The sequence below is a fragment of the Lucilia sericata genome, unplaced genomic scaffold (genome assembly GCF_015586225.1).
Source record: "Lucilia sericata isolate MDLA Ls3-8-SP2 unplaced genomic scaffold, ASM1558622v1 Contig000392F_arrow, whole genome shotgun sequence".
In the NCBI taxonomy this organism is placed as follows: Eukaryota; Metazoa; Arthropoda; class Insecta; order Diptera; family Calliphoridae; genus Lucilia; species Lucilia sericata.
The window spans coordinates 123,086-137,500 of NW_023994410.1; the positions used below are offsets into that span (position 1 = coordinate 123,086).

Genomic DNA, 14,415 nt, shown 5'->3' on the forward strand with positions numbered 1-14,415 from the left:
TTTAATTTAATGTTAATGCAAAATTAATGGAAATCGCCCAGGTCTGAATCAGTATAAGAAAAAGTGAAAGACATCGCTTAGTAGATATTGGTGGTTTCTGAAGACCAATGAAATTATGAAAGAAGATTTATGTTTACATAAATTAATGCATACTCAGTGGCATTGGTAACCAAATAAGAATTTCGCACTAGAAAATTCAGAGTTTTTTTCGCAGAAAGTGACAACTGTCTCAGACTGTGCTGTGTTGAAAGGTAAAGTTCTTTTATTTCCCTCGTCGGCCTAGGAACAATTATTTTAGATTCTTCTATCCAAGTTATGGTAGACCGGAGGTAACTAACTAACAACAACAACTAACTAACTACTAACTAACTAACTAACTAACTACTACTAACTAACTAACTACTAACTAACTAACTAACTAACTAACTAACTAACTACTAACTAACTAACTAACTAACTACTAACTAACTAACTAACTAACTAACTACTAACTAACTAACTAACTAACTAACTACTAACTAACTAACTAACTAACTACTAACTAACTAACTAACTAACTAACTAACTAACTAACTAACTACTAACTAACTAACTAACTAACTAACTAACTAACTAACTACTAACTAACTAACTAACTAACTAACTAACTAACTAACTACTAACTAACTAACTAACTAACTAACTAACTAACTAACTAACTAACTAACTAACTAACTAACTAACTAACTACTAACTAACTAACTAACTAACTAACTAACTAACTAACTAACTAACTAACTAACTAACTAACTAACTAACTAACTAACTAACTAACTAACTAACTACTAACTAACTAACTAACTAACTAACTAACTAACTACTAACTAACTAACTAACTACTAACTAACTAACTAACTAACTAACTAACTAACTAACTAACTAACTAACTAACTAACTAACTAACTAACTAACTAACTACTAACTAACTAACTAACTAACTAACTAACTAACTAACTAACTAACTAACTAACTAACTAACTAACTAACTAACTAACTAACTAACTAACTAACTAACTAACTAACTAACTAACTAACTAACTAACTAACTAACTAACTAACTAACTAACTAACTAACTAACTAACTAACTAACTAACTACTAACTAACTAACTAACTAACTAACTAACTAACTAACTAACTAACTAACTACTAACCTAACTAACTAACTAACTAACTAACTAACTAACTAACTAACTAACTAACTAACTAACTAACTAACTAACTAACTAACTAACTAACTAACTAACTAACTAACTAACTACTACTAACTAACTAACTAACTAACTAACTACTAACTACTAACTAACTAACTAACTAACTACTAACTAACTAACTAACTAACTAACTAACTAACTAACTAACTAACTAACTAACCTAACTAACTAACTAACTACTACTACTAACTAACTAACTAACTAACTAACTAACTAACTAACTACTAACTAACTAACTAGCTAACTAACTAACTAACTAACTAACTAGATTTATTTATAAAAAGTGATGAAATCATACAATCTATAATATATCAAGAATGACACGATGTTACCAGAATTATTCTATTAAAAACGTCCTATTAAAAAACGTCCACTGTTAAGGAAGTGGGTTAATATGATAAAAATGAGATTTGCGAGAACATTCGGAGGCAGTTTTGTCTTCTTATGATACCCTTTAATATGTTTTTCCCACATTTTTTGAGTTTTTATGAATTCGGCGGAGCCATTGGGTACTTCTAACAAATTAGGTTAGCTTAGATAGACTTTGTCTGCACTCTTGTAAAGTAAGGCACATATGATGGTAAAATCATAAAGCATCCAGTTAGAATGCATATATAGAGTCTAAAGGAATATTTATTAAGGAGAAAGATAATGAAGATTCTTATCCATAAGGATATGGTTGAAGCACTTCGGATTTTTCCCTAGAGTTAATTTAAACTCGAATGAACTCTTGCCCTGAAACCAGAATCTATTCATTACAGTATTGTCTAAGTTGGGTCAAAAATTGAATGTAATTGAGAATATACATAGTTAAATGTAATGACATTCGAAGTGAGTATTCAAATACATATACAACTTCTTCAGGGAGTTTCGTTCTTATAACCTGGAAGTTGTAAGCTTGCAGAATAGTTGCTTGTGGGACTTTACTTAAGTAATTAAAGAATTTTGTGTTATACATATCTAATCCCTAAATGGATATTTAATAAAAATCAAAACATTTCACGTATATTTTCTTACTTAATATTTAATTTTAAATTAAATTTAAAACCAAATACATACATATGTATTTAAAATAAAATTTTCCGTATACGCTCGCCAACACACACACGTGGGCCATCACGTACACAATAAACCCTTCTTGGCTTAGGGCTGAACTTCAATTTCATGCCATTTATAACAGAACCGACAACGAAAAAAATAAAAGATTCAACTTGGTTTTATATATTGTTTGCATTGGTTGTTGGGTGTTATTTTTTTTTTCAAAAAAGCAAAAAAATAAATAAATTTTAAAATTCAAAGTGCGTATAATTTTTATATGCTTAAATTCATTACTCATACGTTACGTAGGCAAAATGAGTGTTCATTCTGGTTCATTCATAAAACATTTAACAACATTTTACAAATGTGTGAGTATGTTTGCTTTTATATTTGTTTGAATTTAAGTTGTTGTTTTTGGATTTTCTTCAGGTTGTTTTTCTTCTTTTTTCGTGTCCTTTAAACATCCCTGAGGAGTTTTAAAATATCCATAACTTATGTTTTGTGTTTACATTTTATTTGTATGAGCAATTTTTTTCTTTACTATGCCTCTGACTCTATTCTGTTGTTATTTAAAATATATGTATGGATATGTGAATGTGTGTGTGGGTTGTTGTTTATTTGTTTTATTATAGTCTTTTTGTTGTTGTTCGTTTTCAAATGACAACATCCGTCGTTAGAGAGTTCACCGGAAATGGACCTACAAAATACCCACAATAACAGCAACAACAAAAACACAACAACAGCAACCATGTCGTCGACAATAATACAAACAGAAATTGTAATATTTTATTTACACATATCCATACCACTCACTACACATACGTGAGTTTGTATAAATGTACTTTGTTTAAATGCCTTGCGTTGTTGTGTTAATGTTGCTGTTGTTACCTATACTGTTGCTTTTTCCGCTGTAGTTGTTGCTGTTCGCTTGTTTTTTTTTCATCATTTTTTTGTTAATGTTGAAAGCAGATGCTTTTGGGAATTTTACAACATTGCCGTCTGTTTGCTCTTTTATTTTTTTTTTTGTCTTTTAAATTTATTTAATAATATTTTAGCATGTTTCTTTAAAAGCCGTAAAAAATGTTTGTTGTGTTTTCCAAAAAAGAAATTCTGTGTTTATTAAAGGTATTAAAAATATTATTACATTCATATGCTCATTTAAACATTTCGTTTTACGACAAGCGAATTGATCTCTAGAGACTGGTAAATGTTGTTCTTTTGCTTCAAGTTTTAACTAGAATATTTTAAAATTGTTAAGAAATTTTTCAAAAATGTTTTCACACAAAGTAAATTGTTATGCTAAGTTTAAGGTAAAAATTAATGATTTATTTAACACATTTTAAAGGTTATTTAAAAAGAGGCTGGTTAACATACTTATCTACTACTAAAATATACTATACTAATCAATTAGTCATTAGAGTTGGGTAAGTAGCTATTATTTATGTCTACATATAGTACAACGTTATCCTTTTTTTCCTCCTTTGGGAAATTTGTGAAAAATGGGAACAAGATAAATGTTTTAAAATATGTCTGCTTTAATATAATATATTCATTAGGGAATTAAATACAAAAAATTTATAATTATTTACCTATTTTTATTTTGTTAGAAATATTTAACACTTTGTTTGATCTGCCTGATAGTGTGATTAACAGATGTGAAGAATATCATTATATAACAGCTCCTCGCTTATGACGATTGTGCGTCACCTTGTTCTGACTCTCGTGAGAGTCCTCCTGTTTAGGGAGTGATAAAATCTTTGACGAATTCCTAAAGGACTTTCTTAGAAATCTTCACCATTATGGAATCGGGCTTCTATTGAAATTTAGAAAGTGGGGTTTAAGTTAATCTGAAAACGTTTTACAAATAACCATCAAGTAATTCTATTTGCAGTGGACCTGGAAATCGCGTAAAACAAAAAAATAAATATTGTAATCTTCAACTGTTATCAGGTGAAGAATATTAAAGAAAAAGTCTTTATCGAACCACAGTTGGATTCTCTTTGATATTAAACTTAAATATTTTACAAAAAAATACGTTTTAGGATCGAAAGAGAATCCATTGGTTCAAGTCTTGAGACATTAACCTAATAATTGCTCAACTGTATTCCTTAGCCAGTTTTAACACCATTTGTTGTTTTTCTGAGTTTTTTTGTTTAAGTAAAAGTAAATAACATTTCAAATTCTAAAATTAAATCCGTAACACTTTTCTATCTTTTATTTTAAGGATATTTAAATGTAAGTGAAAAGTAAATATGCTACTGCCATTATACTAATTTGAAAAATTTTCCATTTCAAAAAATTATATTTTTTCATAAAATATATAAAAACATCGTTTAAGTGCAAAATAATTACAACAAACAATTTATAAAAATAACTAAAACAAAAAAGTGAATACACATACCACACGTAATTAAAAAAATATAAGTAAGAATGTACAGTCGGGCATGGCCAACCATATGACACCCTACATCAGTGCATATGTTAAAAATGTGGATTATTTTTACATGTACACACAGACGGACAGACAGGCAGTCAGACGAACATATCTAAATCGACTCAATAAGTAATTCTATGCCGATTGGTATACCTTAAGGTGGGACCAATATTTTTGGGTGTTACAAACATCAGCACAAACGCATAATACCCCGAATTTGAATACATATAACAGTGATGTGATCAGGTAAAAAGGACATTTGGTTTATTTTCAATTCTACAGGTCTGCTAAACATTCCAATCGGAGAAAAGTTTACTGTAAACCTTTTATAAATGAACTAGCTATTTAGTTACAAAAAAATTTATCATACAATTTAATCAATAAGTTTAGGTTTATTTAAAGACGTTTCGGAAAATTGATTAATATTGTCACTTGAAATTTAATTCAATATATTTTTTTAATTCAATATATATAAATATCAATGATCTTAACTCCTTAGGAATCATGCACAGGACTAGTTCTTTGTGGCTTTTCTTTGGGAGAATAATAACAACATTTTCAGAACCACAGTAATGCTTAGTAATATGAAATATACTATTAAGGCCCCTAATACCATCAATGACAGCACACGCATAAAAAAGTAAGTGCCAAAACTAAAACTAGAAAAAGAAATACAACATTTTGTGGAAAAATGTTAAAAAATGTTCCACCACGAAAAAAAAAAAAACTAAAATAACAATAACAATAAAATAGGGACACTGTGTTACTTATCTATTTTCTAGATGAATGTTACTCGTATAAACGAAAATAAAAAAAATAAATTTACAAACATTTCTGCAGTTCCGGGTGATCCCCAGTCAAATTTCATTCTCATTATAAATGGCTATACAATAACTTACTTCTGGTGAATTTAAAAAATTTGCTAAAAAACGTTTATAGTGACTTCTCTTTACATTCTCACTGTCATTAATTAGACCAAGTAATGAAGCATTAGCTGAAAAAAATTAAGCCAGTATAAAATTGATACATTGATTTCTTGTCAAACTGCTGGGGAGTAACTAAAACAAAAACAACGATAAATACCAACTAATACTATCGTACTTAAACTCATACACAAACACTCACTCACTGCCATACTTAACTGTTATCTTTTATTTTTTTTTTATGTTAAACAAGAGCATGTTTTTATACATTTTTTTACAAAATAAAAAAAATTTTAAGAATTTTTCTTGCTTTTTTTTTGTTTTGGCCTATACCAACACTACTACCAGCTTAACAGCTGAGCATGATTGTCAGCATAAAAATACAAAACACAACAAAACAAAGTGGAAAAAATTAACAACAAAAAATATACAAATATTTTGGCAATAGAAAAAGTATAACAACAGCAACAAAATAGAAGAAAGAATAAAAAAATAAACAAAGCATGCAAAAAACTATGATAACAACATAACAACAATAAAATAATGAAAATAAAAATATAGAAAACAAAGAAGAAAAAAACTATAAATGAAAATATAGTAACAATACAATTTTTACACGTTGACAGCTCAAAGTGTCCTTGAGCGAGAGTAGAGTTTAAATAACAACAGCAAGACCATAAAAAAATTAAACACTGTAGACAAAAAGAGATTTATGGGAGAGCCCGAAAGAGAGTGCTAGTGTGTTATGTTGTGAAAGAGAGTTTTTTGGGAAACACTTTACAAATAAGAGTTTTAGCAGTAATGATAAAAAATGCGACTTTTATACTCCAGAAAAGATGGGTGGTAAATTGATTTCCTCAGTTCTAGTTCAGTTCTAGTTCAGTTCTAGTTCAGTTCTAGTTCAGTTCTAGTTCAGTTCTAGTTCAGTTCTAGTTCAGTTCTAGTTCAGTTCTAGTTCAGTTCTAGTTCAGTTCTAGTTCAGTTCTAGTTCAGTTCTAGTTCAGTTCTAGTTCAGTTCTAGTTTAGTTCTAGTTCAGTTCTAGTTCAGTTCTAGTTCAGTTCTAGTTCAGTTCTAATTCAGTTCTAGTTCAGTTCTAGTTCAGTTCTAGTTCAGTTCTAGTTCAGTTCTAGTTCAGTTCTAGTTCAGTTCTAGTTCAGTTCTAGTTCAGTTCTAGTTCTAGTTCAGTTCTAGTTCAGTTCTAGTTCAGTTCTAGTTCAGTTCTAGTTCAGTTCTAGTTCAGTTCTAGTTCAGTTCTAGTTCAGTTCTAGTTCAGTTCTAGTTCAGTTCTAGTTCAGTTCTAGTTCAGTTCTAGTTCAGTTCTAGTTCAGTTCTAGTTCAGTTCTAGTTCAGTTCTAGTTCAGTTCTAGTTCAGTTCTAGTTCAGTTCTAGTTCAGTTCTAGTTCAGTTCTAGTTCAGTTCTAGTTCAGTTCTAGTTCAGTTCTAGTTCAGTTCTAGTTCAGTTCTAGTTCAGTTCTAGTTCAGTTCTAGTTCAGTTCTAGTTCAGTTCTAGTTCAGTCCTAGTTCAGTTCTAGTTCAGTTCTAGTTCAGTTCTAGTTCAGTTCTAGTTCAGTTCTAGTTCAGTTCTAGTTCAGTTCTAGTTCAGTTCTAGTTCAGTTCTAGTTCAGTTCTAGTTCAGTTCTAGTTCAGTTCTAGTTCAGTTCTAGTTCAGTTCTAGTTCAGTTCTAGTTCAGTTCTAGTTCAGTTCTAGTTCAGTTCTAGTTCAGTTCTAGTTCAGTTCTAGTTCAGTTCTAGTTCAGTTCTAGTTCAGTTCTAGTTCAGTTCTAGTTCAGTTCTAGTTCAGTTCTAGTCAGTTCTAGTTCAGTTCTAGTTCAGTTCTAGTTCAGTTCTAGTTCAGTTCTAGTTCAGTTCTAGTTCAGTTCTAGTTCAGTTCTAGTTCAGTTCTAGTTCAGTTCTAGTTCAGTTCTAGTTCAGTTCTAGTTCAGTTCTAGTGCAGTCTAGTTCAGTTCTAGTTCATTCTGTTCAGTCTAGTTCAGTTCTAGTTCAGTTCTAGTTCAGTTCTAGTTCAGTTCTAGTTCAGTTCTAGTTCAGTTCTAGTTCAGTTCTAGTTCAGTTCTAGTTCAGTTCTAGTTCAGTTCTAGTTCAGTTCTAGTTCAGTTCTAGTTCAGTTCTAGTTCAGTTCTAGTTCAGTTCTAGTTCAGTTTCTAGTTCAGTTCTAGTTCAGTTCTAGTTCGCTCTAGTTCAGTTCTAGTTCAGTTCTAGTTCAGTTCTAGTTCAGTTCTAAGTTCAGTTCTAGTTCAGTTCTAGTTCGTTCTAGTTCAGTTCTAGTTCAGGTCTAGTTCAGTTTCTAGTTCAGTTCTAGTTCAGTCTAGCAGTCTAGTTCAGTTCTAGTTCAGTTCTAGTTCAGTTCTAGTTCAGTTCTTAGTTCAGTTCTAGTTCAGTTCTAGTTCAGGTCTAGTTCAGTTCTAGTTCAGTTCTAGTTCAGTTCTAGTTCAGTTCTAGTTCAGTTCTAGTTCAGTTCTAGTTCAGTTCTAGTTCCGAATATTTATTCACTAGTATTGATAAATGAATTAACTAAAGCATTAATTATTCGAAGTATTTGAGTATAACGTTTTTTATTTTCATATCATTGGCAACACTAAAGAGTTTCATTAAACTCCAGCTGAAACGAATTCGCTGCAGCGAATTCCTAATACACACAATAACAAAGCCAAATATTCTCTCTCAATGTTTTGCTTATTCTCTTTTATTATTGGCCTTTTTAAGGACATGTTGAACAAATTGTGGCAGCATTCTCTAACGGATATTCAAAGCGTAAGGTGTGCTTGCTAAGCAAAAATAGAAACAAAAAATTACAAATAATTTCAATAAAAACTTTTATATTAGGAATATTTTTATAAAGGACAATATAAATAAATATAAATAAAATGCTATATTAATTTAAAGATAAAGAAAATTTATTTAAAAAGGACTCTTGCAAATTTTTATATAAATTTTAAGAATACAATCGTGTTTTTTTTGTAAACAACTTGAAGAAGTTTAAAGTGCAAATTTATTAAACTCTTTGTATTTTGTATATTTTCTGCAATAATTTCTTCATTTCTTTATTACGGTTTTTATTTCTTTAAATTTTATAACTTAATTTTTTCTCTATTTCCCAGTTTTTTTGCAAGTGTGTTTGTGTGAGAATTCTAAGAAAATAAATTATTTGCCATATAAAAAACATAAGAAACCATAAACAAAAATATAAACAAAACAAAAACGTGAAAATAAAATCCAACTCATTATTTAAAAAGGAGAACATTTCTTACATCTGCTTGGCATCATGTTACGCCAAAATTCCTCATGCATCAACTGGCATTTTTTGTTAGTGGGATTATTTTTCATCATCATGCAATGTGATGCACGTGCGGTAAGTTGTGGTTTTCTTTAAAAACTGTGTTTGCACTTAAGCAATAAATTATTTATATGATTTGAAATGGTGAACAAAATTTTAGATTTCATCTGTGTTAAGTGTATATATAGTATGAACAAATTTTAAAAAATAATTGAAGTAAAATTAAGAGAATGTAGTGAATTTATTTAAGATAAAGTGGTTGTAAAACGTTTGAAGGAAATATCAGACCGTCATTGTTTTGCTCATTTTAAATTTTAACTTGGCAACATAAGTTCTTTATAGCAATCAATAAATACAATGCATAGTTAAAATATTCAATAGTCAATCTAATTTAGCTACTTTAGTACAATCAGGAGCCAATTCTTAGAAATTCTTTAATAGAAATTTCGATCGTTTTAGAATACCAGAATCTGGCCCCATTTTTGAAAATTAAAACAAACATTTGTAAGTACTTAAATGATGTTGTTAAAGTTTATTAAAGTGTTATATTATTGCGATTCTATTTGACATTCTTCTAAAAAAGGTGATAAATTTATAGTCCAGGAAAATAAAGGATTTTGAATGAAAATTTGCTATAGCATCTCCTTACCATTATTAATAAGATATTACAAGTCGTCGTAAATATCGTAGTTTCACTAAATTGGAATCAAAATAAGGCCAATTTGGTGGGAATATTAATCCAAATTTAAGATCCGTGACTAACATTGTACTATAGGCTGTAGAGTGATTCTGGAATAAAACATGTAACAATGTATAAGCATAAATTAACAGCTTATGGATATCGCAAGAATTATTACAAAGTTGTTATTGTTGGAATATGTATTAAAATTTGAGCTTTGACCCACAATATTTCGTTTACCGCAAATTAAATAAAGGTGGTTCTTAGCGACTTAATTGAGATCCCAAGACGAAGTCCTGAGCCTTCTATCGTTAAGCTATCTAAAATTCCACATTTTTTAGATTTATTTTAATGGGAGGTTACTGGCTTATTTATAACAATGACAGTCTAAGGTAAATATGTCTTGCACTTAAAGGCCCGATAGTAATGCCCCTAAGGCCACTTTGCGGCCATGTGTGTTTTGTTTTGTGAATGTTTGAAAAAGACAACGCCTATGTATAATTTGTTATGTAAAAATAGTTATTTCGATTTTGCTCCACTGTTTTACATATGGGCATTTCCACCAAAAAGTATACTTTTGTCACCTCACGTCACAAACCATTAAAGCTCCTTTTACATTATACCACAAGTAATATGATCTGTCAAAATATTGTGTAGAAGAGAACGGATGGAATCATCTGAAGTTCTTTCCTCTCTGTACATGTTTAATTAAGAAAGGAAAAACCATTGGGATTTTATAGATATATTTTATCTTTTTGTTAAAATTTCTTCACTGTTCACAAGTTTATGTGCCGTATGTGGAATAATTAATTTGACTTAATTTTTGTAAAGTATACGCTAAGAGATAAATATTGGAAATTACGGTTTTGAAAATTTTAAATTAATTTATAACTACTTTAAGAATGAGAGTTAATTTTTTTGCTTTCACGTCTTCTTGACTCAGTGTCAATTACCTTAAGTAACCCAGCAAAAACATAAAGTGAAAAGTAAGGGGTTAAAATAAGTCTTTTTTATATAACACCGTGCAACAGTCATTTTCACACATAAAATCTATGTGTACAGAAAACTGTGGACCATTAGTATTAACTCTGTGTACTCAGTTTTTCATAAGTTTAAAGGACGTACAATGATGGAATTCCAAATTTATATAAAAATTTGGTTTTAATATTAATACCAAATGAAGCTGGAAACCTCTGCTTCAAAATAATATGACTTATTTCAATTCATCATGATTAAAAAAGAAACGGAAGCTTAAAGAAAATTTATCACAAAAAAGTAGTTAAAAAAATTTGTTTCGAAAATGAGGCCTTTTTAAATTTAATTTCTTTTTCGTTTTTTTCTCTAAGTGAGTCAAATAAATAATATAGATAGAATGTACAGATTCCCAGCTTTCATTTGATAACAATATTAGCTTCATACAATACATATAAAAACTTTGAAGTCCTTTTATAAGGTCATAAGAGCTGATTATAAAAATGACTATATTACAGAATGACTATAAATGGTTTCACATGCATATCAACTTTTCCATGTGTGAAAGCTTTTTTCAAAATTGTTACAGGGTGTAATTTTTTTAAATTAAATTTCAAATTATTCTCTCAAATTTCATTCTCATCCATATGTATGTAAGGAGTAAAGATTTCCTTTGGAATAAAATAATATTTAACTACAAAAATTTCTGTTTTTTGGCACGACACTTAAAGCAGTTATTAACTCCCTGTAAATGAAATAAATGTGGTTGGTTTTCTTTTACAACTACAATTTTTCTTCCATTTTTATTTCAATGTAATATTTATATTGGCATTATTGAGAAATAAAAATAAATTGCATGATATTTTCAACATTTCTTTCTTTGTTTTTATTTTATTATTTGGGGTGTTAATAAATTAAAAACAAGGGACTCTGACCGACATAAAACCAATAACAAAATGTATCCAAGCGATACACGGCTGTAATCTGTATACTTCGTTTTTAAAACAGTATAACCTCGGTTAAATGGATCAGTAATAAAAAATGTATACATGCAATCTAGTGTTCTATTTTGCTCTGTTTAACTTGTATGTTTCTATTTGTCTGCCTGTATCTTGGTATTAATCATAAATAAATAAAAAGCATTTTGCTTTTTTTAAAAAAAAAACCGATGAACTCTAGCTGCCAGGCTTAAAAACTCAAAACATTTTCCTTTGCTGGTACTATACATATGTATAGTTGAAGTATTAAAACCAGAACATTGTACACTATAATAGAATGAACTATTTTTGTAGTACGAGTTTTTTTTTGTGCAATTTAAGTTGTAAATATTTTATTTCTTTCTTAACAGACATAGTGAGAGTAAAAATAGACCAGTAAAGCAAAGATTGCCAACAGCAGATAATGGTGATGGAACACTATTTCCTGATAAAAACTAATAACAAATAGTAATTATTTATTAATGTCAATTCAATTGTTGCTAAATATTAAAGATATCCCAAAGAAAAGTAACCCTATTGCTGGCATTTTCAAAAAACTAGTACAATATTTCGGGAAAGTTATCTAAACTTGATATTTAAAGAGAATTTCGATTTAATTAGTAATAAAGATTTGTTTTAATAAATTTATTTAACATTTGGAAATGGTGTAAATAGCCCTTTATGGGTCATACACATATAAGAGTGCTCTACACTCAGCATAAAAGAAAACGAAATTTGTTTTTCAACAAATACATAAACATATAGCGATATTAATACCCATATACACACATCTACTATCATCTATACGAAAAAAAAGACCAAAAAAAATGTTTACCAGTGATAATGGTGCCAACGTGGAAGTGGTGATAGTGATGATGATGTTGATGTTGGAACTTTGGTAACAGTCGTTGTGGTAGTTGCTGCTGCCGTTGTTGTAGTCATGTAATACTTGTAGACCTACTAGTAAAAGTATTGTTATGAATTCTCAGAAGTATGAATGTTTGGTCTAGAATAACAAAAACAACAAAAAGCCAATGAGTAAAATGACTATTTATGAATGTTTGTTTATATGTGTATTTATTGTAGTATCCGTGTAGTGGCTGTTGTTACTGTTATTGCCCTTTTAAAGTAATATATAGTTTTTTCTTATTGCTGTTGTTGTTTTTACGCTCCCACATTACTATGTTATGAGTGTAATAGTGATAGTGTTGTGAAGTTGTTCACTTTGGTTATTTATATGTTGTTGTCTTTTGGTAGAGGAGAAAAGGAGTGGTGGCACGAGGGTTAAGTGATAAGTGTTTGAAAAGGGTTAAAGTTGTTTCACGGTTTTTATATGAAGGCCAAAAATACTAAATAAACTCTTTCATATTATATGTACATTAGAGTTGTCCAATCTTGTATGAAGTAAAAAATTGTTCGACAGGCCAGCTCCCTCTAGTATTGTTCTTTGGGTGATAGGACAACAATAATAGATGCCAAATGGGGATTCAGGTAAGGTAAATTTTTGTAATATTTGGAAATTCTCAGTGTCGGCCATATTTAATAAAACTTTTTGGAACTTTTAGCACAATATCCGATATTTAAGGCTGCAAACATTAACCTTTTAAAGCAACTAGGAATTATTTAACAACGAATCGGAAAAAACGCTATCTATTTGAATAGTGCTCTATGTAATTGGAGGAATAACAAAAAACAAAACAAAAATTGTGTATTAATAAGTATGAATTAAATTATGATATATACAAAATTTTCGCTAACTCTAAAAATACTAAAATTATAATACTTAAATAACAGTTTTTAACACTTTCTTTATAATTCCGTTAAAAAGTTGAAAAATTATTTTGCACTTAATCTTTCACCAGCACGCTATTCCAATCACAGTCACTACTCGTTTTCTATTCTTGTTGAATACTATAACAATATAGTCACTTGACAAATTGCCCTCTAGGCAGATATGTAAATTATTTTTATGGTTTAACATAACCGTCATACAAACCATGAAAACATGTATTTATGTATTTGTAATACCTACATAACGGCATATAACAGGCCATGTGTTAGTTGGTTATAAAATTCATTTGTATGTATAAGTAGTAGACTTTCACTACAAACTACAATGATTTGGGGTTTTAATACAATTGAAGGAGGATATTTCTTTTTTTTCATTTCGTTTATTGCTCCACAAATGGAATTATATTTTTTTGTACAAGATTTTTCTTTGTTTCTCAACTCTCATATTTTGTTTCCGTTTTTTTTTTCTCAATTTTTTTGCTGCTATTTTTCTGGCTAGAAACAAAAAAACAGCTTTGTAAGCAGTCAAGTAACGAAATTTATATAGTCTGAAAATGAAAATCGGAAACATTAAAATTGTGTGCACGTTCATAAAGTTTATATGCTACACCAACAACAGTATTTTATTTCCGGTATCCGGTTATATATTCTCTTTCATGTTCATTTTATTTTTTTTCTTTTTTTATGTTACACATTTATTTTTATTGTATTTCTTGGCTTTTTTTATAGTTATGTATTTATTCTTATGATTATAATAGTTTTTGATGCTATAAGGCTGAGTTATAAAATGGTAATAACAGTATGGGTGGTCATTATAATAGTTATTTTTTAAGAGCTGTTGTGGTTAAAAAATGATGTTTTAAAAGAAAATCATACTATTTGTAAGGTTGTGAGAGAGATTATTGTTTTTCGATTATAGTTTTTTTTTTTTTATTTACTTATGACATGTTTTTTAATAGAATAAAGTTGTAAAGTTAAATTTATATAAAAATCATTGAAATTTTCAAATATTTGGGGAAGAATAGAGAAAAATTGTAGTAAATAGCATTTGGT

At 29.0% G+C, this 14,415-nt stretch overlaps 1 protein-coding gene across 3 annotated transcripts in view; it reads left to right on the forward strand.

Moving 5' to 3' along the window:
- The first annotated feature begins 8,394 nt into the window (after window positions 1-8,394).
- The window catches only part of LOC119604440 (mucin-5AC-like), a 75,745-nt gene continuing 69,724 nt past the window's right edge, over window positions 8,395-14,415 (forward strand). Inside the window, exons 1-2 of one of the 3 annotated variants that reach the window (XM_037957041.1) lie at window positions 8,395-8,425; window positions 8,768-9,018. In XM_037957041.1, coding sequence (XP_037812969.1) covers window positions 8,932-9,018 — 87 coding nt within the window. In that variant the 5' untranslated portion in view covers window positions 8,395-8,425; window positions 8,768-8,931. The remainder of the gene's footprint in view (window positions 8,426-8,767; window positions 9,019-14,415) is intronic. The other 2 variants (XM_037957040.1, XM_037957039.1) reach the window with 2 other exon arrangements.